This window comes from Fundulus heteroclitus, chromosome 19, assembly GCF_011125445.2.
Source record: "Fundulus heteroclitus isolate FHET01 chromosome 19, MU-UCD_Fhet_4.1, whole genome shotgun sequence".
Taxonomy (NCBI): Eukaryota; Metazoa; Chordata; class Actinopteri; order Cyprinodontiformes; family Fundulidae; genus Fundulus; species Fundulus heteroclitus.
The window spans coordinates 20,407,919-20,433,522 of NC_046379.1; the positions used below are offsets into that span (position 1 = coordinate 20,407,919).

Sequence of the window (25,604 nt, forward strand, 5' to 3'; positions counted from 1 at the left end):
GAAATGCAAAACATAAACAAACCCGGGATAGTATATATATATATCTGCAAACTAAAGACTAAATACAATATGGCTAAATCAAAACAAACCAGAATGTTACCAAATGTATATAAACAGACAAATGGAGTTCTCACCCACTTTGTCACAGGGGGAAAACACCTTTTCTTTTACAGAAATACTTAAGATTAGCGCCAAAAGAGCAGAAAGTGGCGAGAGGGCTGAGGTACAGGTGAAATCTGAAAGACAGAGCGGAGCAGGAGAGCCAGCTGAGGCGGGGAGCTGGGGGGGGGGGGCAGTGTGTGTTTGAGGAGGAGACAGAGCCATTTCTAGCGATAACAGAGACAGTGCAGGTGGAGGAGCTTACTGCCCGATCAGATAGTCTGAGCATAGTGGCTCAGAGACAGAACACAGCGTTAATTTCAATGATCCCGCGTTATGGCCAACAAAATGTACTAATTCTGATCAAATGAATGTTGTGCGTTTAATGGCAAAAAGGAAGCGTTTCTCAGAGATTCAGAGGGCAGAGAATTCCCAAAGTATCTAATATATTCTACCTCCTGCAATGGAAGGGAAAAAATATCTAATATAAAATACTGAGATTTCCAGGGCATGAAGTATACAGTTAAGTTGACTTTTGTTGGTGTGTGTGTGTGTGTGTTTCAAAGTTTACCAAAATACAAAAACCGTCATTCAAACTGCATTTGCTTTGTTTTACTTTTTACTTTTCATCACATTACTTGAGTACATCTATTTTTACAGTAATTTTCATACTTAAGTACAAGACATTTTAGATACTTTAAGACTTTTACTCAAGTAACATTTCAGTCAGTTACTTGGACTTTAACCAAAGTCATATTTTGTAGAGGTACTTATACTTTTACTTGACTCTGAGATTCAGTACTTTACACAACACTGCTTTTTAATACATTTCATCATAAATAAAACAACTCTGAATTGCACTGTCCACGTGATCATAAATAAAGCTAATAACACTGGCTTTCATGGTAGTTTACAACGGAGTGCATGAAAATAAAAGTGAGAGGAGGCTCCTATGGTTTTGTTGTTGGTATTGTGACGTTAACAGGCGAACTCCAGTCGCTGCACTGCCCCAGGCCCAGCACCTCCTTAGCACACACCTGGATCTGGTAAGTCCTCCCTGAGATCAATCCCTTCAATTCGGCCTTGTTGTTCTCAAAGGGACCCAGCTGCAGAAGAGGACACGCAATACATAAAAAACAAGTTAGCAAATACAACCAAGCTCTTTCTTTGGCCTTGTTTATGTGGCACACATAAAATATCTTTCACAGATCTGCATATCAGTACATACCCATAGATGAACAACATAAAAAGGACCATACACTATGAAAATATTTAGGATAAGCATGATGCAGGAATACGGACAACAATCTTGACTCCTAGAGGCAGACTCAAATGATTCACCCTTTTTTATCCCTCGTTTGATGATGATTTGACTAGACCATTGATATTGTCAAAATTTGAAAATGTCTGCTTTTATTTGTTGGATTCTTTTTAACTTGAAGGGATGTTTCCTTTTGTGCTTATTGGCAATAAAGGGCTTCACTGTCTACTGAGGCTACTGAGATTTGTGCCTGTTTGCACCTATGTTCTCCACTAGAGGTCGCTGGAGTGCTGCTACCTGGACTGTTATCCTGTTTGTGTGTCTATCCCTCCTGGGGCTCATCAGCCAGTCTAGAGTATATTAGCTGGCTGCCAGTCCTTCAATGCTGAGAGTTTAACTCATGTGGTAAACATGAGCCCCCCCATGTTGCTTAATGTAACTTGGATATTTTGTCCTATTGACGATTCTCCTTGTGTTTGTGATTCTTTTGATTTCTCTTTTTTCCTCTGCCTGCTGAGAGTTTCGTGCATGTGGACCAGCCATTCAACCGACACCATGACACTTTACTGGTCCTTCAATGGCTTTGGATCTGATTTGGGCTAGTTATAATTCTGTAGGCATCTTTTTGTTCAGACTAACCCTTTAAAGGCTGATACGGGTAATGTGAGGAAACTTCACATAAAAAAAGAAAGAAAAGAATATCTTTTTTGGTTGCTTTAGAAAGATAAAAAGAAATCTTCAGGCTTTAAACTTTTCTTTGTATCATAGTTGATACGATACACCAAAAAATACATTTTCTTTGACATTTTTATATAGGCTATGTAAAATATATTCATTTGTATGTAGTAAATTGTATGTTAAGAAAAAAACACTGAATTTGTTGAACAGGTAGAGAAATATTTGTATACATTTGGAGTTATAGGGTTAAGACGAAGTAGTAAAGCAACGTTAGACAATTAAAAGCTTGAAATTTGAGAAGTGACCTCCAGGAAGTAGCCTTGCCATCTTACCAGAACCAAGCTGGTGAAAGACGAACTGGTTACGGTATAAAGAGAACAGAAAAATGGGGAAAATCCCATGAAACAGTTGTAGCAAAATCCCTGGTGACACAATTCTTGATACTTCTATGAAATAACTGTGAATGAAACTTTTTTATTATTACTGCTTGGTTTTTCTAACTTGATCAGATCTAAATCCTTCAGAAAAGGTGTGGTATTAGCTGAAAGGAGCATCAGATCGGACCCAGGACTCTGATCGATCTAAAGAGATTGTGTGAAATGGAGCGGTCAAAGACCCCTCACTCTGAAAACGCCTCCAACCTTGTGAAAGGTTATTGACCCGTACTAAATGCTGTCCTATTGGTAAAAAGTAGGAGAACCAATAATTGTCCCACTGGTGGTTTTGTTTAACACAGTTTTTTCTTAACATAAGATTTAGCCCTGCTGAATAAACGTCCTCAAATTAAAGTGTGGATGTTTCTCAATTTTAAAATGATTCATTAACTTTAAAGAATTTTAGATTTACCAACTACATATAACATCTTGACTGTTTCTCCTTCTCAGCTGTGTAGCAACATAACATCAAATGAAGGCTGGTATCCTTAATATCTGCCGATGAAACAATAACTTTGGCCTTTCTTAAATGTAAACCAATAAACTCATAGGATTTTACCAGAAAGTACACAATTTTGCTAAAACTGTTACAAAGAAATATGCAGGGTTTCTTTTTCACAATGATTTGTTTGGTGAAAATATGTGTTACATCAAATTGTGCTGATTTAAAAGGGTTGAAAATATAACTGCACGTTTAAACCCTCAGCGGCTGACTGATATATTCAATAATTCATGTTAAATGTATCAACAAGGACATTAACTTCTGTACTGCTTTGCTCTCAGTGTAAAGACATTTTAAATGAGTATATAAATTTGGTAGAAAATTAAATTATCTTTTTAATGTAAATATGCATATACACAGGTGTTTTTACAAAGTAAGACAAGGTTGAATTAGTACAAATATACATAGTATAGAAATGTGGGCATGGCTAACAGAATCAAAGCAGGGAAAGGCTGCTAATGTGTTTTTATTCTCAGACGGTTGAGGGAAATGGCATAATTATTTGAAAATTACAGACAAAACTACAGCCTCTCACTTCAATCTACTTCAGAAAATGATAGCGCAATTTCGTGGTTGTCAGCGGGATTTTTCAAAAGAAGGGAATTTTCGAAGCTTATCAGATTGCTTCAAGTGTTAGGTAATTTTCAACTTCCACAAAAGATGTGTCAGCATTTTGGGCTTTTAAATTTTAGTTGCTGTTTTACCCAGCATGTGATAATGATGATTTTTTTTTTCATACTTACATTGAGAGACTTCGGGGTGCCCCTGGTTTTCCACTGGTACAGTAGCTGGTACTTCAGAGGGAAGATGTCCATGCTTTTCCACGTAGGGGGAGGAGACCATTCCACCAATAGGTTTCTGGTAGTAAGAGAAGTAACTCGGACATCTACAGGAGGATCTGGTTTCACTGCCGAGAGATCAAACTTGGAATTTCATAGATGCTTCTGATAGAATACACAGTTCTCGGGGTTTTAGACATTTTTTTTTCTGTTTTCAGGTGGATCATGCAAAGTGTTTGCTCTCACCAATATCCTCCATCATGAAACTTGTTATGTGAGAGCTGCTTCCCCCGGAATGAACTGCCGTGACGTTGAGAATGTATTCAGTGAGAAGTTTCAGGCTGGGTAGGTGACAGTGCCAGAGCTGCAGAATAAGTAACAGGAGGGAAATGTGATTATTTGATGCAAAACATTTTTTTTACAGTGGAAACTAGATATTTTCATTCGCTGTGTAAAAAAAACAACAACATACACAAACAAGACCCTCCTCTAATAAAGAAAAACATGCCTATACCATGATGCAGCCACTATCTTTTATGGTGGGCATGATGTCTTCAGGGAAGTGCTTGTTTTCTGCTACAAATATTATTTTAAAAGTTGTCTGGTGCCATGCACTCCCCAAATCATGATTTTTTCCCCACACTTTACAATTATGTAACTAATTGTGCAGGTCTTGTACATAAGGTCCCAATAAAATACGTCAATGTTTGTGGTTGTGACATGAGACAATGTGTAAAAGACTCAACACTATTTGTATCGATACAAATGATGAAACACCTAAATACTCTATTGTGTGAAGGAAGCCTGATGACTTGATCTAAACACAATCGTAAAATACATCCTTTCAGATGTATAAGAGTAACATGCAGCCGTTTCATGGACCCTCATAATTTCCCCAGAAGATTGATAGAAAACATGACGAGGGATTTTTTTAGAGCCTGGAGTTTTTGGGAAAACTATTTCAACACTATGTTTCTGCTGCAGACGTTATGCTTGTCTGCAAATGACTAAGTCATATCTGGGTTTCGTTTTTTATTATGAAAAGCAGCTGTGGTGATGTGGAAATCCCCCTTGTCTTGCAGCTACCTGATCAGACGATGAAGATGGTGGTACTGTGGCCAGGGCGGAGGATGAAGAGCCAGGTGGGATCAGGTGGCACATCTTCATATCGGTGTTACTCTGTCTCTCACTGCCATGTGGAAAAATGTACATACCTCATGACTTACACTAAACAGTGTGTGTATTTATTCATTGATTTTTTTTAATTTTATTTCTTATGTTTTTTACTGCAGGGGCCAAAGCGTGCTTGCGGTTTACCTGTATGTGGCGATATAATGTGTTGAATGGGAGTCAAGAGGTTCTGGCCAGGAGCAAAGCGTCACATTCGGATAGCTGGAACACCAGCAGTGCACTGTGGGAGTGACAGGGGGATCTGAACAAGAAAAAAAAAACAAAAAAAAAACAGAAGTTATTTTCCTGAGCACCCTGATACTATGCTGGTGAAGATTCTCAGTCATCCAGAATGTCATTTGGAATGACCATGATACTATAGTTTTTTTTTTTGTTTGTAGTTTTATTTTCCTATGTAAAATAAAACCCTTCAGCCAGCACATGAAATGAGAACTTGTTTTTAATTGTGTGTTTTAAAAAAAATTACAATGCAGAAAATCCAGAAAGATCACAACAAAGAGAGAAGGAATATTTCACTGTAGGTACAGACCACAAAACTGTGTATTATTCCTTTAACCCAAATGCTGGGTACTTTTATGCTGTTGGGAGAAAAAAAAATAGGCAGTTTTAACCAAACATTGGGTCACAAATTGTGACCCGGTTTTTAGGGTGAGAGAAGAGCCTAGCTAGCTGGATCATTTTGACGGCCCACCACTTTGTAATATTATACAAGATGATCAAACTTCACCTCTTAAATAGTATGACATAAGATATGGTAATGATGGTCAGTTACAGCGTAATATAATGTCAGATGAATGTCTCAATTACTTTAGTTCACACCTGAACTAAAGCAACAACGTTGACCTTTTACCTACAAAGTAGTTAGCCGAAGCTAACGCTAACTTTGTTAAACATTCACACAGTAAATAATTGGTCAGAAAGAGTATGGAAAGGTTAAGAAGAGATATTTATTACTACTTTAAATTGTCTTGTGATTGTGTTGTAACCTGATATACATTTTTTTTAGCTGCATTGACTTTATTAATTGAACCTTTCAGTTTTTACCAAAAGGTAAACAATAATATGACTGATGCTTTCTCTTGCAAATGAAAATACCAATCTGTTTTATAGTAGAGTCTTTATTTTGCCTTACCTGATCACTTCAAATGAAAAACAGCTTTTACCAAAATATTACATTTTCAGTAGTTAAGATTAGCCTGCGGCTTATTTTTTCAACCCAAAGCCCTATGTTAAACAATATGCTCCTGCCACACCATTTCCTTTGATTTCTATGCTGGAAGACACAGCGACACAGAAAAATAACACTGTGGTATTGCCCTACGCCGTCAAATACATTGATATTTGCTCTAAATACATTAATGGTATGATCAGCAGAAAAGCCAGACTGCAACAGATATTTTTGGTCAACCCTAATGTCTGAGCAATGACCCAACAAATACATTACTTCATCTCATGTTACCTTCTTCTGTCTATGCGAAAGACTGCATGGTGAAACCGAAAGTGAAACCAAGTTTATGCAATCAAGCAAAAACTCCAGTCCTGTGTGTAACATGTGACTAAAACGGACGGAAAAGTTAAGATGGAGTTCCTAAAAAGCTTTGGTTTTGGCAGTGCAATCCCATAACTATTGGTTATTATCAACAAAACCATGGAAAGGGCTTAATATCAATTATTTAGTTAAACTCTTATGTTATCATAATAGTTGTCCAGTTAAATGCATTACCGGACATTGAAATTAACAAGAAAACTGATAAAAACAAGGGTTGACTTCATAGATAGATAAATGGACAGGCAGATAGACAAATAAGACAAGGCAATGATGTGAAAGCCTAAGCAGCATCCCTTCTTGATTCAGCTGTTAATCAAACATGTTTGAGGTTGTACAATGAACTGTTCAGTCTCTCTAACACTGTTGGGACTTCTGCTTGGATTCCTCAGGCTGCAATCCTAACAGTTTCAGTACAAACCCACAAACAATAGCTGACAACGTTTCTGTTTTGATATTTTTTTATGTCATTGCTAAATTGTCCTCACACAACATCTTCTCCATCCGATCGGTACTCACCCCTTAGTGTTGCCTTCAGAAGATCTAGCGCTTGACTACCCCAGCCAAAAACGAGGACCGCAGTTATGATATATACTGTGCCACCCATAAGTATATCAGTAGTTTTTTGTATAAATAGCTTAATAAATATAAAAGACTTTCCTGTGTTCCTAAATCCGCTGGTACTTGTATGTCCTGCTATACTCCTCAGCCCAATGTGGAGATAGTAAAATGAATATTCCTCCTCACCGGCAGTTTTCTTCTCTGTGTCAATCAGCAGCTTCTCAGATATTTAAACACCCCGTGAAGCCAATAGAAAGAGGAACTAAACTGCAGCTGTGGGTTTTTTTTTTTTTGTTGCATGAAAACTGTTTTGCTTCGTCACAAACAATAAGAGGATCACATGAACTTTATTGCATATTAAATGGTTACAGTTAAAAATGTGATGTCATAAAACATGCATAGTAGATGAAGAATATATAAAAAAAAATATGAATAAGCTACACCTGCTTTAAAATGACAAAAAGTCCCTATGGCATCACCTGTGCTCCATTACCTCCTGTATGTTTTTACTGCCATCTAGTGGAAACACAGAGTAGTTTACGTATTTACAGCATTTAAAAGTCAATGAAGGCAGACGGTTTCCTCTTGACTCCAGATGAATGTAATCTGCACACTGCAGTCCAGCCATTCAAGCATTTTTTGAATTGTCTTTGTGAGGCCATGACAGCTTCTTCGGGGGCCATCCCGTAAGGGAGGAGCTGTGTAGGTTCCAGTTCAGGGTCGGAGGGCCCTCTCTGTGCATGCCAGCGCCATGATGTCCAGCCGTGGAAGTCCGCAGTGATGTTAAGGCCTTGCTGATCCAGTTGTTCTTTGCTTGCTGGACATCACTGGCTAGGACTCCCTTCTGGTGCTCCAGCTCCTGTGAAATGACACATATTTAATGTACAATGCAAAATGCTGTGGGAAATGTTGAGTGTATATATATATATATATATATAGATAGATCTATCTATCTATCTATCTATCTATCTATCTATCTATCTATCTATCTATCTATCTATCTATCTATCTATCTATCTATCTATCTATCTATTTATCTATCTATCTATCTATCTGTGTGTGTGTGTGTGTGTGTGTGTGCATGGGTTGGTTATACTCTGCACATGTTTTTCTAACAATACAATATATCTTTGCCCTAAAAAGGTCATGATTTAGGGTCATTACTGGAAGTCAGACATTTCCTGTAGCTTATATTTGACAATGTCAGGATTTCTGGCATTAGTGCTGACTTAAGGTGAAACTGTGTCTGGACTTTTCTCTTTCGGTTTTCATACACAGGCTACAGTGACTACTTCTTATTTTTCCCTAATGTATGAAAAGAGCGTGCAGATGTAGTAAATTATAAAACTAATTTTTTTTTCGTGCATCCCTATGTTTATATATATCATAGGTTTTACCCTGACAATTGATTTTTCTGTGTAAAGTGTTTGTGTCACCTTGGAAAGTGCCTTTATGAGATTGTCATGGTCCATTACCTCCGAAGGTAGCTATTAGCCTTCCACTGCTTTGGTCATCTTTCATTTTTCAACAAACTCACTGTGTTATGTCATTTTCTTTGACAGATAAAGGAACTATTACCTATAAGACTCTCACTTTAAAAAATTCTAACTATCCCTTAAACAAATTCCAACTTTAGGCAAAGTAAAGCACATTTTACACCCCAACTAACTCCAAATACTCTAATTCTCTGCTGTAGTACCATACCTGGAGTACCGTGTAGAGGTATGGAAGGGACAAAATTAGCAATCCTGGCTATTGTCTACATACAAACAGGCTATTTTACAACTGAAGTGCTGTGAAGTTTGTTAATCTGTTTAAATACAGAATTGCACAAATGATCTATAAAGTAAGCCACAACTGTTTGCCTGTAAATATGCAGAAAATGCCGTAGTCTCAGAAGAAAAAAAAAAGACTAAAGAATGATCAGAAACATTTTCTGTATCCATCTATGGAGTGGAGCTGGGGGAAAGTCTCAGCGTGGAAACACATGATGAATTATGACAAATCCCCCAACATGACGAAACAAGAACAGTTATGACACAGAGGAACGAGGTTTCAAGGAGTTTCCACTTCTTCCCACTCAAATTCAGAAAAATCCTTCGGTTGTTATAACGTAACTGGTGGGAAATCTCTTTTTCCCACTACTCTTCCATTTCAATCATTATTTGAAATAAACTAATGAAGTAAACTAAAGCAGCATAAACAACTTGTGGCTTTACCAACCCTAGTTTTGAAACTGAAAACTACTAAACTCTGAAAAGATTAGTGATTGGTGCTGTGTGAGTTTTATCTGTTCATGGTCTTTAGGTACAGATATATTTACAAAGAACCAATACTGCCTTTACTGTAAACCAAGCAAAAACATAAGAGTTATCTTTCAGCTAGCTGGGTGTCCATCACAGATCTCTATTATACACTGGAGTGCTAATCGCCCGCCATATTGGTACTCCCTATTTTCCCCCCAGTAACTAGGGAATATGTGCGCTACAGCATCGAATAACGAGGATTTTCTCATGTTAGGGGTGGGGTGGGGTGGGGGGTGTGGGGGGTGGGGGGAGATCTGGGGGGGCATAAAACTTTTAAAATGTCAAATGGCATATACTTTTATGTTATGTACTAAAATTATCAAGTACTGAGAAATTCATGTGCTGACATATTTTGCTTGTATATATATATATATATATATATATATATATATATATACATACATGTATAAATAACATTATAAATATATAAATAACAATATATATAAACATACATCTAAATATATGTATACCTATATATACATATATACATATACACATATTTATATATACATATATATATTTAATATGAATAGCATGTAAAATATTTCAGCACCTAATTTCCTAGTAGTTGATAGTGTTAGTACATCCACTGACTGTAAAATTACCTGTGAAACGTTTTCACACAGCCAGAAAACTGCTTGTTGTTGCAACCAAATCCTGTGGGATTCTGTGAGAGTAGGGAGTAGCAAGTAGGGAGTAGCAAGCCAGTGACTTCAGTTTTTCGGCAAAATCAGCACTCCAGTGTATAATAGAGATCAGTGGTGTCCATGAGCAACAACGGGTGGGAGATGGGGCGTTCCTTAATTTTTCAGCCAGCTTTAGATCGCTCCAGAATGTCTTCTGGAATCTCTTTAAAGGAGCATAGCAAGTTCCAAGATTTTTTTTACAGACGTCTGCCCCCTCTGGTGACAGGTTGAAATTACACCACTGTAGAGGAAAAGGCATCTGCCGCTGTGACTGCACAGGTCTTTTGTTTAGAGCCGTAATGTCTTCTGTGGTAAGAAAGTTTAAAATTTTGAAGTTAAGCCATGTTCTCTCGCTGGCCTCAATTGTAAGGGCGAGTATGCGAAAGAAAATAAATAGCATTTAACTTCAAAACTTGCACTATGCACCTACAAAATGATTTTAGATTGTAGGAACCATATCACATATAGTTTTAAAACCATAGCTTAAATCCTCAGTATGGCTTGATATGGGGAATGGCGTAAGTCTAGTCTGAACATTTACAGATGCTCAGATAATCAGATTTTACCTGAATCTTGCAGTTGGCCTCCACCACTTGCAGTTTAGTCTGAACAAGCTCCTTTTCCAGTTCTCTGATCTGGGCGCTTAGGGACTCCTTCTCCTGGTCCTCCCTAATCCAATCTGCCCGTGGGGGGGTTTCGCTGGACTCCTGCCTGCCTTGTTCAGTCGCCTCTTTGCCCTCTGTCGGCGCCGCTGTTTCAGAGCTACGGCCTGCAGTGATTGCTTCTGCAACGTGACGACACTGGGAGCAAGCCGCTAGTGTGCTCTAGAAGACGACAAGGGAAATTGAGAAGCGGAAAGAGGAGAACGCACACCAAAAATAAATAAGAAAATGCGAAGAGTGCAATGAATAAAAAGGGGACATCTGCAGCAAGAGTGCTGCACTCACCTTGAGTGCGTCCAACTCCTCTCTGTGGGCGGCCTCCTGCCTCTCCAGACGCGACGTTAGCTGGGAGCAGATCTGAGAGACAAAGCATCTCGTTTGAACTTCATCAAATAAAACCTCCTCCAATCACACCCACGTGTAATTCTAGCGATACGTTCTGATTGCTCACAGTGCCATGAATCACCTGTTTGTAGTCTGAGATGATACCAGACGACTTTTTAATCTCCTGCTCAGCCCTCTCCAGCTCCCTCCGAAAAACTTCCTTGAGCTACAAAAATAGATTTTTTTCTTTTACTTTTTTTTTTTCTGACAACAGCCAGCAACAATTTATGACATTTTCTTAAAAAACTTTATTATTACCATGGCAGCTTCTTCCTCTTTGCTTCTTTTCTCCTCCTCTGAGGCTTTCAGTCGATGTTGGGTCTGAAGAAGGTTTTTCGTTAGCTCGTCCACTCTGTCTTCAGCCTGCGAAAATATAGAAATACTCTCATTTCACTTCGCCACATTTTCCATGTCTGCATGAGGCTTTGGAAAGGTATCTCCCTAACTTTTTCAAATTTCGTCATGTTCAACAATGAACTGTAATGGGTTTCTTTGGGATTTTATGTGACAGACCAACAGCACGGTCTATCACAGCGAGGAGGCCAGTAGTTACTCAGGAGGAGCTACAGAGAGGCAAAGCTCAGGTGGGAGAACCTGTAAAAAAAAGGACGATGAATTGTGCACAAATGTGGCCTTTGTGGAAGAGTGGCAATGCTTTTGAATTGTCAAAGGAAAGCCAGAGGTGCACCCTTCTGCAGTTTGGCACTGCAAACATGCGGAGGAAGGTGCTCTGGCCAGGTGAGATCGAAACTAAACGAATTGGGGTACATGCAAAACGCCACGTGTTGGGAAAACATAAAACCCTGAACGCTCTGAGGGGCTTGTCCATGGCTCCTCACAACCACTATTGAGCATTTTTCTTATGGATAAAGCTTACATAAAAAGACACACTCTCACAAACACCTACAGGTGCTTGGATCCAGGTCTTCAGATTACATGAAACTATTGATAGAGCTAAATACAATGTCTGTAAGAACCCCTGTTGAAAGCTGCAAAATGAATTGAAACTGTGGGTGGTGGTCCATCCAGTCTGACAGAGTTATTTTAGAAAAAAATATCAAGAAACAATTCGGTCACTCGGCATGCAAAGCTGGAGCTGTAATTGAAGCAAAATGTTGGTTCTATACAGTATAAAAAAGGGAGCTAAATACATGGCGTGACACGTTTTTTTTAAAAAAAAACATGAAAACTATGTATCATTTCCCTTAAACTTGATCTATCACATAAAACCTAAATGAAGCACACTGGACGCTGTCGCTGTACCATGACAAAACATTAAAGGGGTATTTAAACATCTGCTAGCTACTGTAAATATAGCTAGGGTCCATGCATGATACCAAAGTGTTAACTAGGATTTTAGATAACTCGCCAAAGCAATCATATTCATCCAACTGTAGTGCCATGTAGCTAAATCAGATCCTGAAATGTAAAACTTTAGTTAGGGATGAACTGCGCCTTTCTCAGATTGACTCCCAATAGTACCTTGTCAAGAGCATTCCTCAACGCAACCTTGCTGGTGATTAGTCTGTGGGCCAAACTATCATTTTCCTGCTCCAGGCGAAGGCTCGCCTGCTGAAGCCGACGGTTTTCTTTCTGCAAGTTGCAGAAAAAGCATTGATTTTCTGTAGCTGAAGAACGAAAATCAAGTCATTTCAGAAAAAGAGGAAGAAAGGAGTCAGTTCTGACCAAGTATTTGTCCAAAGGGTCATCGTCCATGATTTGAAGTCGACTTTCCCCAAGTTTCACTTTCTTTGTGGGGACCTTAGAAGGAAAAAAAAAAAAGAAAAAAGACATAGCTTGTTAATGTGGAAGAACTGACACGTTTGGATGAAAGCGAGAAATCCATCTCTCCCAGAAACAGATCTGTAGGATGTAGGATGAGCTTGACAAATCAAGAACAGGCCTCAGAATGAGATCCAAACAAGGATAAATCAAAGATAAGATAAAGCCGAGCACATGGGGGACATGGTAATCTAAAACGCATCTGGGGAATTATGGAGAATGGAAGGGTTTATGGCAAAGCATGAAATGGATTTTCATATCTTAAATATCTAAAACGACGAATCTGGTATCGCAAATCAGAAATCTTCCTTGCGGAGGAATATGTTTTGTGCTGGGATTTGTGCTCAGTCATCGCCAGTCAGCAACAGCGCATGTGAGGAATGCAGAGAGACAATCTAAACTGTAGCCCAGTGTATTATGTGATCTTTTCTGTTCAGAATAAAACAGTGGCTCAGAGGCCTTGATTTGAACTATGAAAGCTACACAACAGTTTTAACACAAAAAAACATAACTTTGAAATGGCAAATAAAATACCCCAAGAAACCAAAGTACTTAAAGAGAAGCAATCGCCTTAATCAGGACAATCAAGATGATCAGAAACCTAAGCAGCAAAAGTGCATGATAAAAACAGCTATGTAAATGTTACCTATGAAATTAATATCCATGCTATTTTCTCCAAACATCAGCAAATTCTTCCAGTGCTCAAGCAAGAAAAGCTACTGTCTGTATGTAAGGAGATGCTAAACGGATGGGAAACCAGCAGAGGCACAAGTTCATCATTGAACTGTTAATTGAAAGAGGAGAATCCAATCAGTGAGTTCACTCACGTTTTTGAACTAATGGATGACAAAAAGGTGGCCTCTATTCAGGGACAAAGACAGCAAATGTTGGACAAGCTGCGCATTCAACTCTGAAAATCCAGGGGCTGTTCCAGGCATTGTACAGGAGAACAGTGGGTTTTGATTTTTGATTTGATTGAAAAGATATTAGAAAAAAAAAGAAGAAAATTAGCTAACATGATCTAAAACACTTTAATACAGAAACCAAAACTAGAAAGACAAGGAAGAAAATTCAAATGGATTGAAGAATACCCAAAAATGGCAAAAGAATAGCAAAGGAGCCGCTTTAGAGTGACCCGGGAGGGTCTACGGCGTGTTCAGGCAGGTTCTACAGTTACATGGGAGCACGCAGAAGCCAAGCTATTGGTCCTCATATTGAGAGAAAATGATGAGCAGAACCGTTCAAAGTTTACTAAAGAACACATTGACTGGCCTAAAGAAAAATGTTGCATCATTTCCCTTTAGCAAGATCTTTCTTTTAGGATTTGGGGACTGCAGACAGTTTGTCAAAAACACAAACAAGCAAATAAACATGATCGTCTTTATGGAGCAGCCAGCCCAAAATCCGGACATTAACCTCATGCAAATCCAGCGGGTGGCGTCACACTCCATGCAACACGGGTGTGAAGCAACAGTTGTTATGTAACTAAGCAGTAATTAAGTGGTTACGTGATTTAAAAAGAAAAAAGAAAAAAAAGGGGTTCACTTGAATGCTTTCAGTAGATCCCGTAAACGTTTGAGTTGTTTCTAACGCTGATACCTTTGAGCAGCCTAATATTCCTTTTTCTCCAACACCTCTGTCGACTAATACCCCATCTACTCAAAATTGATTTTAAATCAAATCTGCAGTGTTCCCAAATGCATTTGTGCGTATGAAAATAGAGATATTGTAAGAGTAGGCATTTCGCTCACTTTTTCTTGAACACAACTATACATGGCACTGATTTAAATGATTTGAATACTTTGCTTATGATATGTAATGTGCAAGTCTTTGCTGCAAAAACAAAATAAAAAAAAGGAGCTTTTGAATGGAGCATATCAACAAATACTCAAATTGAAATGACTCAGATCAGTATCAGAGACAGAAATCGGCATTTGGACACCCCTGATTAGTGCAATAATCTTATCTGAGAGAAAGCCAGTTTAGAAAGTAGCCCCAATAACCAATTAGAAGAAAAAAAAACATTCATAATTTATTTTTTTTCTGCTAAATTATACTATTTCCGACCTGCAAATGATGAAGAACATGTTCTGTGAGCACAGGGTATTTTCACACATCATATTGAAAACATTAAAGAGTGAATGAATCTTACATTGAACGTAGGTCCCGTTTCAGCAACCAGACAGGCCAGGATCTCCTCCTCACTCATCTGGTCAATAGCATGGGCATCGTAGGCCGTCACCATGGACACCTCCTGCATCATCTTGCCCAGATTTCTGGCCCCTGGGGCTGCTCCCACCGGCGCAGACCCTGAACCCTCGCAGCGCTTTCAGGTAAAGCCAACCAGAGAAGCCAAGAAAATCCACCCGTAGACGCCTGAGGAACTCAAGAGACGTTGAAACGAGCTCAGAAAGACTCTGTCCGGTGGTTTTTACTCGGTCTGAAGACCCAGCGGTCCACGCACGAGGGCTTAAACAGCAAAGACGAGGCCGAAGTCCAAGTTTTTCCCGGAAGGAAGGAGACTTTGTTTACAGTGCGAAGGCGAGCAACGTTCACACCAGAGACAGCAGAAGTGCAGAGGTGCCAAGCGCGTTACAGGTGTGTGGGCAGCACCGGGTTCAGCAGGCTTTATGTATGACCTGAGAGTGTGTGAAAGGAAAGACAGCGCAGGACACACCCACACTTGTGTTTACATTTCTTATCTCACCTGTGCTCTTTGATGCACACATCCAGCTGTTTACGACCCCTCAAACGCCCCTTTAACCAGGCAACCTGCTTAACGAGTGATTTATAGAGGCGCAGCGAGCGAACATGGCGATGTCTTTGAGCCGCGCACTTTAATTTTCTCAGGTTTGTTCCCTTTTATTCTCACTCTTGACACGAGGCTGCGTGAACCTGCTAGACTCGTCGAGTCAACCCTGCCGTGCGTGTAAGAAGTAAACGATGTGGCATCTGTGAGATTCCTCCCAGGGGGGTGTTGGTGCGGCAGCTCTGTTGTTGTCATGGACTGAGCAACCTGACAGGAAAGCAAACAGGTCCAGCAGGTGAGGCGATGCATACCAAAGCAGGCCTGCAGAACAACAGGGAAGTCTCTGCTGCTCCACCTGTGAGTAGCCCCCTATTATCCCCCCCACCCACCCAGATGCTCCGAAGCCCCATTTTAATGTGACGTTGCAGTTCTTCCTCCTAATTTCTCCTTTTGGTTGTGAAGACTCTCGTTTCTCTCAAACGGCTGAAAAGGCATTGTTCCTTTTCCCACTCTCACTTCTCTTTCTCGTCGTTCAGTGTTGGTGATTTTCACTCTTTTTTTTTTCTTTCTTATTTTTGCATGTTTATCCCTCTGCGGTCAACACATTTCGCTCTAGCTCGTTGAATCTATATCCGTGCTTTTACTTTTTCCTGACGCAGAAGCTGTGAATGCAACACATTGTGTTTCGCCCCTCGAGAGTCAAAGCAGGAAAAGACGCACGGAAAAAGGCCGGGGAGACATTTAAACATTTATTTTCTGCTCAAAACAATAAAAAAGGTGGGAAACAGGTGGGGCGTGGTGGATATTCTCACTCTAACAGCGTGCACCAGAAGATAATCCATCAATACAGTTGAAAGAAAGAAAAGCAATCTTAAAAGTGAAACCAAACCAAACAACAAAAAGCACAGGGCTTGTTCTAACAGAGAATGGGGATAACATTCAGAATATCATGGAAACACAAAAGCTCATTTGAAACAGCAAATAAAAAAAAAAAACTGTGATTTATTGTATATATTGATTTGACGTGGCACATACTTCTGATCAAAACATTGATCGGTGAAAGATGTGATAAAGCTCTGAATCAACAATGGGATGTAATGACAGAGCAGCGCCTTGCAGAAGTATCCATACACTTGGAGATATTTCGCATTTTGTCGCATTGCAAGCAAAAATACCAATGTGTTTTATTGAAAACAGACTAGAAAGTAATGTTGAATTGTGAAGTTGGAAGAAAATGACACAATATAGAAAAATTACAAAGAAAAATCTGAAGTTTGGCGCTGATGTGAAATTCAGTCCCCTTTACTCTGCTTCCCTCAAATCAAATGTTCAAATTCAAATGTCCCCTAAATGGCCGTATCTGGTGGTATCTCAGGATAAATCCGGCTGGTCTTGCCACAAGCCATGTAGGAAGTCTGGAAGAAGGGGTTGTGGATAGAAAGCAAACAGAACATGTTATGTGCGGCAGAGACCTTACAGTGAAACACGGTGATAGCAGCATCAAGTTGTTGGCATACCTTTTTTTCCTGCAAGGAAAGGGATGTTATTCAAAGTTGAATATGAATAGTGTTAAATACAAGGCAAGCCAGGAAGAAAACTTTTTCAGAGGCTGTAAAATACTTGAGATTGGAGCGGAGGTTCACCTTCCAGCAGGAAAAAAAGCCCTAACCACACAGCCAGAGCCAAGGGAGTAGTTTAGATGAAAGCATATTGCCTAATTAGAATGGCCCAGTCAAAGTCCAATTGGGAATCTGTGGGAGTGCTTGAGAGTTGATGTTATCGAGCGTGCCTAATCTGAAAGAGGATAACCTATTATGCAATAGAAAATGGGCAAAACAAACCATCTCCAGACTTGCAAACTTTGTAGAGTCTTTCTTTACAAACACTTCTCAGATTTTAGCTGTAAAACAAAACATTTCAGATTGCAAAAGCATTTATTTCACTTCACAACTATGCAATACCTTGCCTTTGTCAGGTTGTGTCAGTGCACGCAACCCCCACAATCACAGTCAAGTTTGTGACTGCAATGTGACAAAATGGGAAAAGGGTAAAGGGGTGTGAATACTTCTGCTAGGAACTCTATTGTAACAAAACACCACTACTTTAATAAAACTTGACAATAACATTTCTGTCTCTCTGAACACAAGTTTTATCATGATTTAGGAATATCTTTAGTGTAAAATCCCACCTGTTAATATATATTTCTTGTTCCTAATTACAGAACTGCATTTCCCTTTCAGAAAAGAAGCGTAAGAAATAAGAAAACACAAATTTTCACGTAAAGTTTCACAGAAATATTTCAATCCAGGCACATGCTGTGTAATAACAATGCACCTCCGTGGCACACAGCGTGGCTTTAAAATCACTAAAACATATTACATAATCTTAGTTTATGCCCCCCCCCTCTTTTTCATGTTTAAAAGTCCAATGATTTTCTCTTTACTTTTGTCTGAATTTGCAAAAGAAATGCCCACAACACCGACTTATACTGCAGACACGGTGAAACGAACACCCCCGCTTTAATAGCTCCTTTCACTTTACCAGAAAAGAGATCACAACTAAGACACATGTGATACTTTCCTAGCTGACTGAAACTGCGAGATGCAGACGGTCGCATAAAGAAAAAAACAACAACAAAAAAAAAACTCCCCCTCGCCTTCCCCGTTTCATCTCTGGACAAAACAACCATTAGAAGTTTCTATTACCGGCAAACAACCCCTGCTGATAGAAAAACTGTTAGCCCTCATGTACCGTAAGCCGGAGGGGAATGGAGGGTGGGGTTCACACGTGCCTTTGAATGTCTCAGTTAGAACAGAAACTGAACTGAAGAGGGGATGTGGAGGCAAGTCCGTTGCGTGAACATGAACAAAGACCGATCACGGGGCCCCAAAGGTTCTCCGTTGCTGATCGGACTTTAACTCTCAGCTCACATGAGATTTCATGCTGATACCAGAGGAGAAAATATCCATTCCTCGTTTAGGCTTGAACAGAGAAAGGAATTTCCTCGACTGTTCGACGCTTTTATTTTCAGATTCAAAGAGCGGCACACGCATCAGATCTCTTCATAAAGCACAAATGTGTCCCCCCCTTATCGGTGCACCTCTACCAATGAAGGATGTACTCGTATAACTCTGGTGGCAGTGGAAGCACGTTTTTATCCGTCGTAGCATTATACAAATATATCCCTGGGGCCTGCAGCCCATTGCGACCGGTTGCAGCAAAAAAAGTGACCGACCGACGGTTTTAAAGCCATGTTGAAGTGTACTTTAATAATCTAATTTGATGGGTTAGTTGGAAACATCATGAGGTGGTGCCAGAGGAGAAAATGTGTGTTTTAGTTTTCAGGAAGGTCTATGTTGTTTAGTGCATTTTTACAAAATAAATAAAAAAAAATTTATTTGAAACTTACTTAATTATTCAGAGAAAAATGACGTTTTTGTGATCAATTTAGGTGTGGCTTGAATGCTTTTACGTCACACCTCCAGTAACATGTAGCCCTGGCCAACACAAGCTGTAGCTGTGCTAGACTTCTGTGCCATTTACTGGAGAGGAAATTATCTCCCTGCTGTAGCGTTTGTGGGCTGCTGCAAGGATTTGCTGCCCACAGGAGCCCTGTCAGTGGGCTGATTTTGTGGGTGACTGTGACTAAAGTCAGAATGTGCAATGATGCTAGGTGTAATTGTGCTGCGTTTTAAGAAACAACCCGATTTTAATCCTACAAGGCCAAGTGTTAGTTCGGTGTGTTGCTCTTTGTGTGTGGAGAAGTTTCCAGTGAGGAGAGAGTCAGACGTCGGTGCTGTAAGGGCGCGGCGGGGGAGGGAAAACGTCTGTGGGGTTGTAGAAGCTCAAAGGGGAGGAACTCTGGGGGTCGACGGGCAGGGGAAGAGAGGCAGACGGGTTTTCGTAGTAGGTGTGGAAGCCCAGACGCTCCCCTCCGTTACGCATGTCGTCCGCGAGTCCAGAGCGGATGGGGTATGGCGAACACGTGGGGCAGGTGTTGTGGTGAGAACCTGAGTCCAGCTGATCCAGGGAGACCGGGGTGATGTCGGTCCCGTCCATGGCGAGGGCGTTGCACGCGTTGCAGGGGAAGTGAGACAGAGGATCTGCTCCTGCCACCGAGCCCACGTCCGCCTCAGACTCATTTTTCTTACAGCAGTAATACTGCAGGAGGGGGGACAGTGGAGACACCAGGAAAGAGAAGGGGAGAGGTATTCAGACTCTTTCCTAGGAGAACATATTAAACAATGGGAATCGATTGAACTGAAGAAAAGGTGACACAGTAGGGAGTGAGCTTATTAACTTTCATTCAATGATTTATGTGAGGAGATACTTTTAAGCTTGTGTGTTAAAGGGGACATGTCATGCAAAATCCCCAATTTTGGCCGTTAAATTCATTTTGTTGTGCATTTGGAGTCTCTAGGAGTGGAGAAAATTTGAATTTATTCTGTCCAGGTGCTGCATTGGTTAGCCAATGCCACGGATTCGCCATTTTTACCAGGCAAGGCAAATTTATTTGTATAGCACAATTCAGTACAGAGACAATGCAAAGTGCTTTACATGATTAAAATACAGGAAAATAAAACAGAATATAAGCAAGCAGTACACTGCGATAAGTCAATTCATTACACCATCCCCCAGCAGACTAACAAAATGGCCGAACAGGGTGGAGTAGAACACTCTGTGACCTGGAAGGAGGCGGGGCTTTGGATTTAAAGAGACAGCACCAAAACGAGTTGCTCTTAGACACACCTCAGAACAGGGGTATAAAGGAAGGATGTGGGGGTAAATTAATAAGGAATTCAGACCAAAACATTGTAGCTCCAATTTATATAGACCACAACTGTGAACGAAGAACTGAAAAGCATGATATGTCCCCTTTAAAGAAAATATATACATAACAACCTTAAGATTTTTAGTGTTAGACTTCACTGCTGTGATGTAGAAATTATTATAATTGTTTTTCACTTCTCATTTAACCTTCTATCTGCATTTTAATCACAGACACATTAAATCGTCTCACACAAAAATCTGGATGCTTCTGTGATGACATGCTTATCTGTTTGCCCCCTGGTTAGGATGCCTAAAAAGCTTTAATATAAAATACATCTTTTACTACAGTAACATAATGTCACACTGAAAAAGCCAACCTGTATATATACTAAGGGAAAAATACCATAAGAAGTAACAGTTTTTAACAAAATCACCAAATTTATTACAGGGGGTGGCCCTGTAATAAATTTGACTGAAACAACTTTTTCATTTATTATCTATTTTAAAAATTTACATTTTTCTGGGAACTTATATGTAGTACTCCGTGGCTTTCTGCTTCCCTGGTAAGTATAATATGACACAAAGACCCATTGCTTTTCAGGACTGGCCCCTCGGCTGAAGGAGGACTCACATTCATCTTGCCACCTGACACTGCAAGCAGGATGCCAAGTCTCTAAAGCTCAATCCCGGGGAACCATGGCAATTTCCAGGTTACACAAGTGAACTATAAGTTGCTGCCGGTGTCAGGGTTGTAAAAATAATTGATATTTTAAATGAACTGATGATAAAAAACATGAATTTAGGTCAGTATTGGTGTACACCGAGCCATTTTCACCTTTGGTTCCTCTCCTACAGCTGATTACCTGGGGTCTGATACTCAAAACAGTGAGCTGGTGCTTTAAGTTCAAACTCTTGCAACGTGGCAAGTTTGCAGGGAAGGACGTTTTTTAATCAACAAGGCAATCTCAGCAGCTATGTTTCGAGTACTTCGTCTTTGAGAGAAACGAACAGCAAAAGCAAAAGGATGTCGATGAGCCCTCTTGCTGGTAGCTGTCATGTCTACTAGTGATGGCTAGAAAGCAGATTAGCTCCAGAAACATGTTGACGCATCGTAAAGACCGACTATAAGCTACATCCGTAAAGCTCCTGTTTCCACAACAGCGAATTATTAAACATGCCAAACAACGTAAGAGCTGTGAGCTGTTTAAATATTAAAGGCTTACTGTCATCTCGATGGAGGCTCTGTTTCCCTGCAGGTATGAAGTGATGTACGGTCAACATGCCAGGAGTTAATCCAATCACGTATAAACCTGATAAAACTACAAAAACCCAAACGCGTACCCCCCCTTGGTGGAGGATCTGTGACACTGTGGGACAGCTTTTCTTTGATAGGCCCTGGGAACCTTGTAGGGGGTTATATCATGGACTGTTCAAGATACCAGAAAACTAAAAATATGTCCTCGTCTGGACTTTTTCTGCTATTGAATGAAAGTACTCAAATTAAAAGTAGGATCCTTGTCTTAAATTTTCAGTGGGACATTAAGTTGCTTTAATAAGAAGATTTTATTTTAAGGATTTTTACACATCTTTACCAGTGAGACCAACAAAATTTTCATTTTTTTTTCTGTATATTGCTCCTGGTATCTTTTAACTTTGCGTTTTAGAAACAGACAGTTTTATGAGCCTTTAAGAACCTCGGGAAAGCAAAACAGCTTCCCCGAGGTTTAATTTCCAAAAACAACAGGTTAGGAATAGCTGCTCTATTTAAAATTTTCTCTTTGTTTTTGAGAGCGTGAGAGACAGAAACTAATGGATACCTGGAGTCTACAGTAACAGAGAACTGCTACAATGCACAGCAGTATCACCCCGGCAAGAATTCCTCCGGTTATAACGATAGTTCCCGCTGACATTCGACCAGCTCTCCATCCAACCCTTTAGAGACACAGAGAGAAACAGAACAAACTGAGCTTGTCAGAGTAAAACAAAAGGAAGAGGAGAAAAGCAATGTCAAAAAAGCTGCTGCAGTCTAACTTTACATACAGGAAAAAACAAAAAACACAAATGAAATGGAAAAGAATGATCTCTGGCTTTCCCACTGTTAAACAGTAAATGATGGAGTGTGCTGTAAATAGTGTTGTGTACATGCTGTGTAGTGCTGTATACAACTGAATAAAACAGGCAGTTTTTTCCAGCTTAATGGGTATAGATGAGTGATCATGTCTGAGTGCCCCGACCCCCAGCTAATCTGAATGAACGGTGACAATAATGTATGAGGATCATTGTAAACTCTGTTGGCTGGGTGAACAGAATTCAGACAGAATGTTTTTTTATTTCTTTACAATGCCCTGGGGTAATAGTTACAAAACGCATACGTCTAAAGAAACTGAACTGCATTATGTTCAGGATACTGGATACTTGCTCCAAAACATTCACAATGTATTCCCATTGGAGTTTGACCCAGTGACTGGGCCAAGCTAAATAATAAGCTATTCTAGTCGAAAACCTTTATTTCTGAGGGAAAACGTGTTAGTTTTATTGAGAGGGAAGGAAGGAAGGAAGGAAGGAAGGAAGGAAGGAAGGAAGGAAGGAAGGAAGGAAGGAAGGAAGGAACACTTTGCAGTTCAGTTCTTGATGAGAGTTTTCCTTAAGGATGCTATGATACATGTTGGATGAAGGGCAGAACATTTCACATACACGACTATTTCATTTAAAGAACACCAAGGCTGGTGCATGAACTTCGTCAGTGATGATTTTTGAATTTTGTGTGAATTTATGTATTTGGTTATATTCAAAAAAGCAACAAATAAGTCAAATAAATGATACAGGTCAGCAGAAAAGGGCAATACAACCCTTCACAGTGACCCTCTAACCAAAAACCCTAACCGCACACCTAACCATCACCAGTATATAGTTAACTCTAACCTACACCTAACCATAAAAAAAAGTTCTCACTTTGGTGGTAAAACACTCGCTCGGCTGTAAGTACAAGTACACATACACAAACACATTTGTGGGAAACACTTCAGATTTTTGTTTTTGTAGGCGCACATGAGAAATGTTCCTGTTTATCTGCCTGGAAAATTACCATAAAATGACAGAAGCAAATGTTGCAGATATCTGTGATTTCACCTGCAGATCGTCGCTGGAAAATTTCACAGCTCTAATTGCTCGTGTAAAACCAGCTCAGTTCTCTGCAACTTTCTTCCCCCACAGCTATAACCTTAGGTATGCAATGAGTGCTAATGGTAATTATTGCTGTGTGAACTTTTCCATTCTTAGTGGGTCGGTAACACAACAGAGCTTTGTGCTATCATGTGAAAGGGGTTAGAAAAGTGAAGACTTTTGTATTGAATCTAGTAACTAGGGGCATACCAGGCAATATAGACAACATCAGACATTTTTGGCCAATTCCCAGTCTTTGATTTGCATAACTTTAACTTACCTATATAGATTTTAGAGTCATTCCCTGAAAATAGCAAAATTTGAGTCCCTCTCACCTCTTAAGGTGTATTTAATCTATTGGATCACCAACATTTATATTAAAAAAGCTTTACAAATAGATTTAAATATCTAATTTAATGCAGTGTAAAAAAAACAGAAATAAAATTGAATCGCTTTATGTTGACAACCCCATAAAAATACAAAATAAAGCTGTTAAACAAATAGACACCTTTTTATATCAACCTAAACATCTAATTCTTCATTTTTATTAGTGATGTTTTGTTCTAGATTAAATGTTAATTATTAATTAAAATCACATCATTGAGTTCTGTATCTAGGTTACCCCTTAACTCCATTACATGAGCGATTCTCCACCCATAAATACAATGGCTGGATCCATAATAGCATGCACATCAGGATGTGAATCCATGAAGTCTTTTGGACAAAAGCACAACAGAGACAAGCAAGTTGCGCCCTCAATTTCCTTTATTTTGTCCAATTATCTTGTGATAGTGCGGCCATGAAACTCAATGACTCAACACCGTAACATGGGAAAAAAAGACAGAAAACCATTACTTATGATTTAGTTATTTATTTGAAGAACATATGCTAATTTTTAATCTAATGGCTGTGCTCTCTCTCTCTCTCTCTCTTGCTCCCTCTAGTACTTACTACATCGAGGAGTGGCCATTTTGTGCAAAAATCAACACACCGTCACACTTAACCCTGTTACACGTTTGATTAAATTCGGTGAAATAAAGGCCACATGCATGCATACACATACAGACACAGACATTCGCACTGACTCAGGCACACACGTGTTAGGTTGTTTTATCTTTACAAAGACTTTGCATTGACTTCTGTTAATTTTTCACTGACTTATATGACCTAACTCTAAACCTATGCATTACCAGTACACACCCTAACCACCATCCCAGTTCAAAGTTTGTTACATGTTTACAAACATTATACTGGTTCCACAGGTTCTTGATCCAACTGAGAATCCTTTGCAAGGTCTCTCACGTGCTAATGTCTATTGCACACTGTTATATTTTCTCAGTGAGTTTGTTCGTTTGGACATCCATGCAAACTGCACGGTTCTTTAACTTGAAGGTAAAATTTTAGCTAATAATTATTTGCATACTTTTAAGTTCTCCGAGAATGTTTGTCTAATGCATTCATGCAATTGCACAGTATTTTTTTTTACATCATCCTGTAAAATGACTGCTGTCTGTCTTTTTTGACTTGAGCATCAAGTAACTAAAACATTCCAATTTTTGCTAATGACTGTTTGCACACGTTTCAACCTCTCTGGGATTGTTGTTGTCTAATACACTATTCAATTGCACAGTAACTAACATCTTCTGTAAAGGGACTGCTATTTGCCTTTTTTGACTTGAAGTTTTGAATCTTATCAGATGCTAAGGATTATTTGTCAGGGTTCAGTTTTACCCACTTCACCATGGACAGTTCTAGCACCTTCTACCTCACATGCAGCCCAGTCTCTCCACTCCATGCCTGATCCTGCCATCACCTCCTCTGCTCCAGTCTGTAATCCTTCACCGGTCTCCTCTTCCAAAATCCATCTCCTTCAATAAAACTGTTGTGACTGAAGTTCTGTGTGTGGCTGAATTTGGGTTCCACAAATCAGTTCCTTGACACTATTTGCACACTTTTCGATTCTCAGGAAGTGTTGTCAGTGCATTCAACTATTTAAATATTATGCCTTGTTGTATCTGTCTGTTATGAGTGAATTCTGAGTCGGTGTCTCAC

General features: G+C 39.6%; 3 protein-coding genes across 7 annotated transcripts in view; all 3 read right to left on the minus strand.

The window, feature by feature from the left end:
- Window positions 1-867: 867 nt before the first annotated feature.
- ebi3 (Epstein-Barr virus induced 3) lies at window positions 868-7,289 on the minus strand. The gene is made up of 6 exons (XM_012853928.3): window positions 7,010-7,289; window positions 5,071-5,185; window positions 4,840-4,942; window positions 4,000-4,117; window positions 3,718-3,881; window positions 868-1,205 (listed from the first exon to the last, which is right to left on the minus strand). The coding sequence occupies exons 1-6, from the start codon at window positions 7,095-7,097 to the stop codon at window positions 1,050-1,052; spliced, it is 744 nt and encodes a 247-aa protein (XP_012709382.2). The 5' UTR covers window positions 7,098-7,289; the 3' UTR covers window positions 868-1,049.
- Window positions 7,290-7,381: 92 nt separating this feature from the next.
- On the minus strand, window positions 7,382-15,965 carry LOC105918767 (rab GTPase-activating protein 1-like). Of its 3 annotated transcripts, XM_036150785.1 has the most exons (9): window positions 15,579-15,965; window positions 15,024-15,247; window positions 12,776-12,850; window positions 12,572-12,682; window positions 11,348-11,452; window positions 11,172-11,255; window positions 10,991-11,062; window positions 10,610-10,867; window positions 7,382-7,910 (listed from the first exon to the last, which is right to left on the minus strand). In XM_036150785.1, exons 2-9 carry the CDS (start codon window positions 15,132-15,134, stop codon window positions 7,680-7,682), a joined length of 1,047 nt encoding a protein of 348 aa, XP_036006678.1. In that variant the 5' UTR covers window positions 15,135-15,247; window positions 15,579-15,965; the 3' UTR covers window positions 7,382-7,679. The 3 variants fall into 3 exon arrangements, with proteins under 3 accessions (XP_036006678.1, XP_012709376.2, XP_021167016.2); XM_012853922.3 differs by having other exon boundaries at window positions 15,024-15,965; XM_021311341.2 differs by lacking the exons at window positions 12,572-12,682; window positions 12,776-12,850 and having other exon boundaries at window positions 15,024-15,962.
- A 390-nt stretch (window positions 15,966-16,355) lies between these two features.
- Window positions 16,356-25,604, minus strand: part of LOC105918766 (protein FAM163A) — a 29,457-nt gene continuing 20,208 nt past the window's right edge. For all 3 annotated transcript variants that reach the window (XM_036150786.1, XM_021311342.2, XM_036150787.1), the window contains 2 exons: window positions 22,208-22,322; window positions 16,356-19,781 (listed from right to left, as the gene is read on the minus strand). In XM_036150786.1, coding sequence (XP_036006679.1) covers window positions 19,404-19,781; window positions 22,208-22,300 — 471 coding nt within the window. In that variant the 5' untranslated portion in view covers window positions 22,301-22,322 and the 3' untranslated portion in view covers window positions 16,356-19,403. The remainder of the gene's footprint in view (window positions 19,782-22,207; window positions 22,323-25,604) is intronic.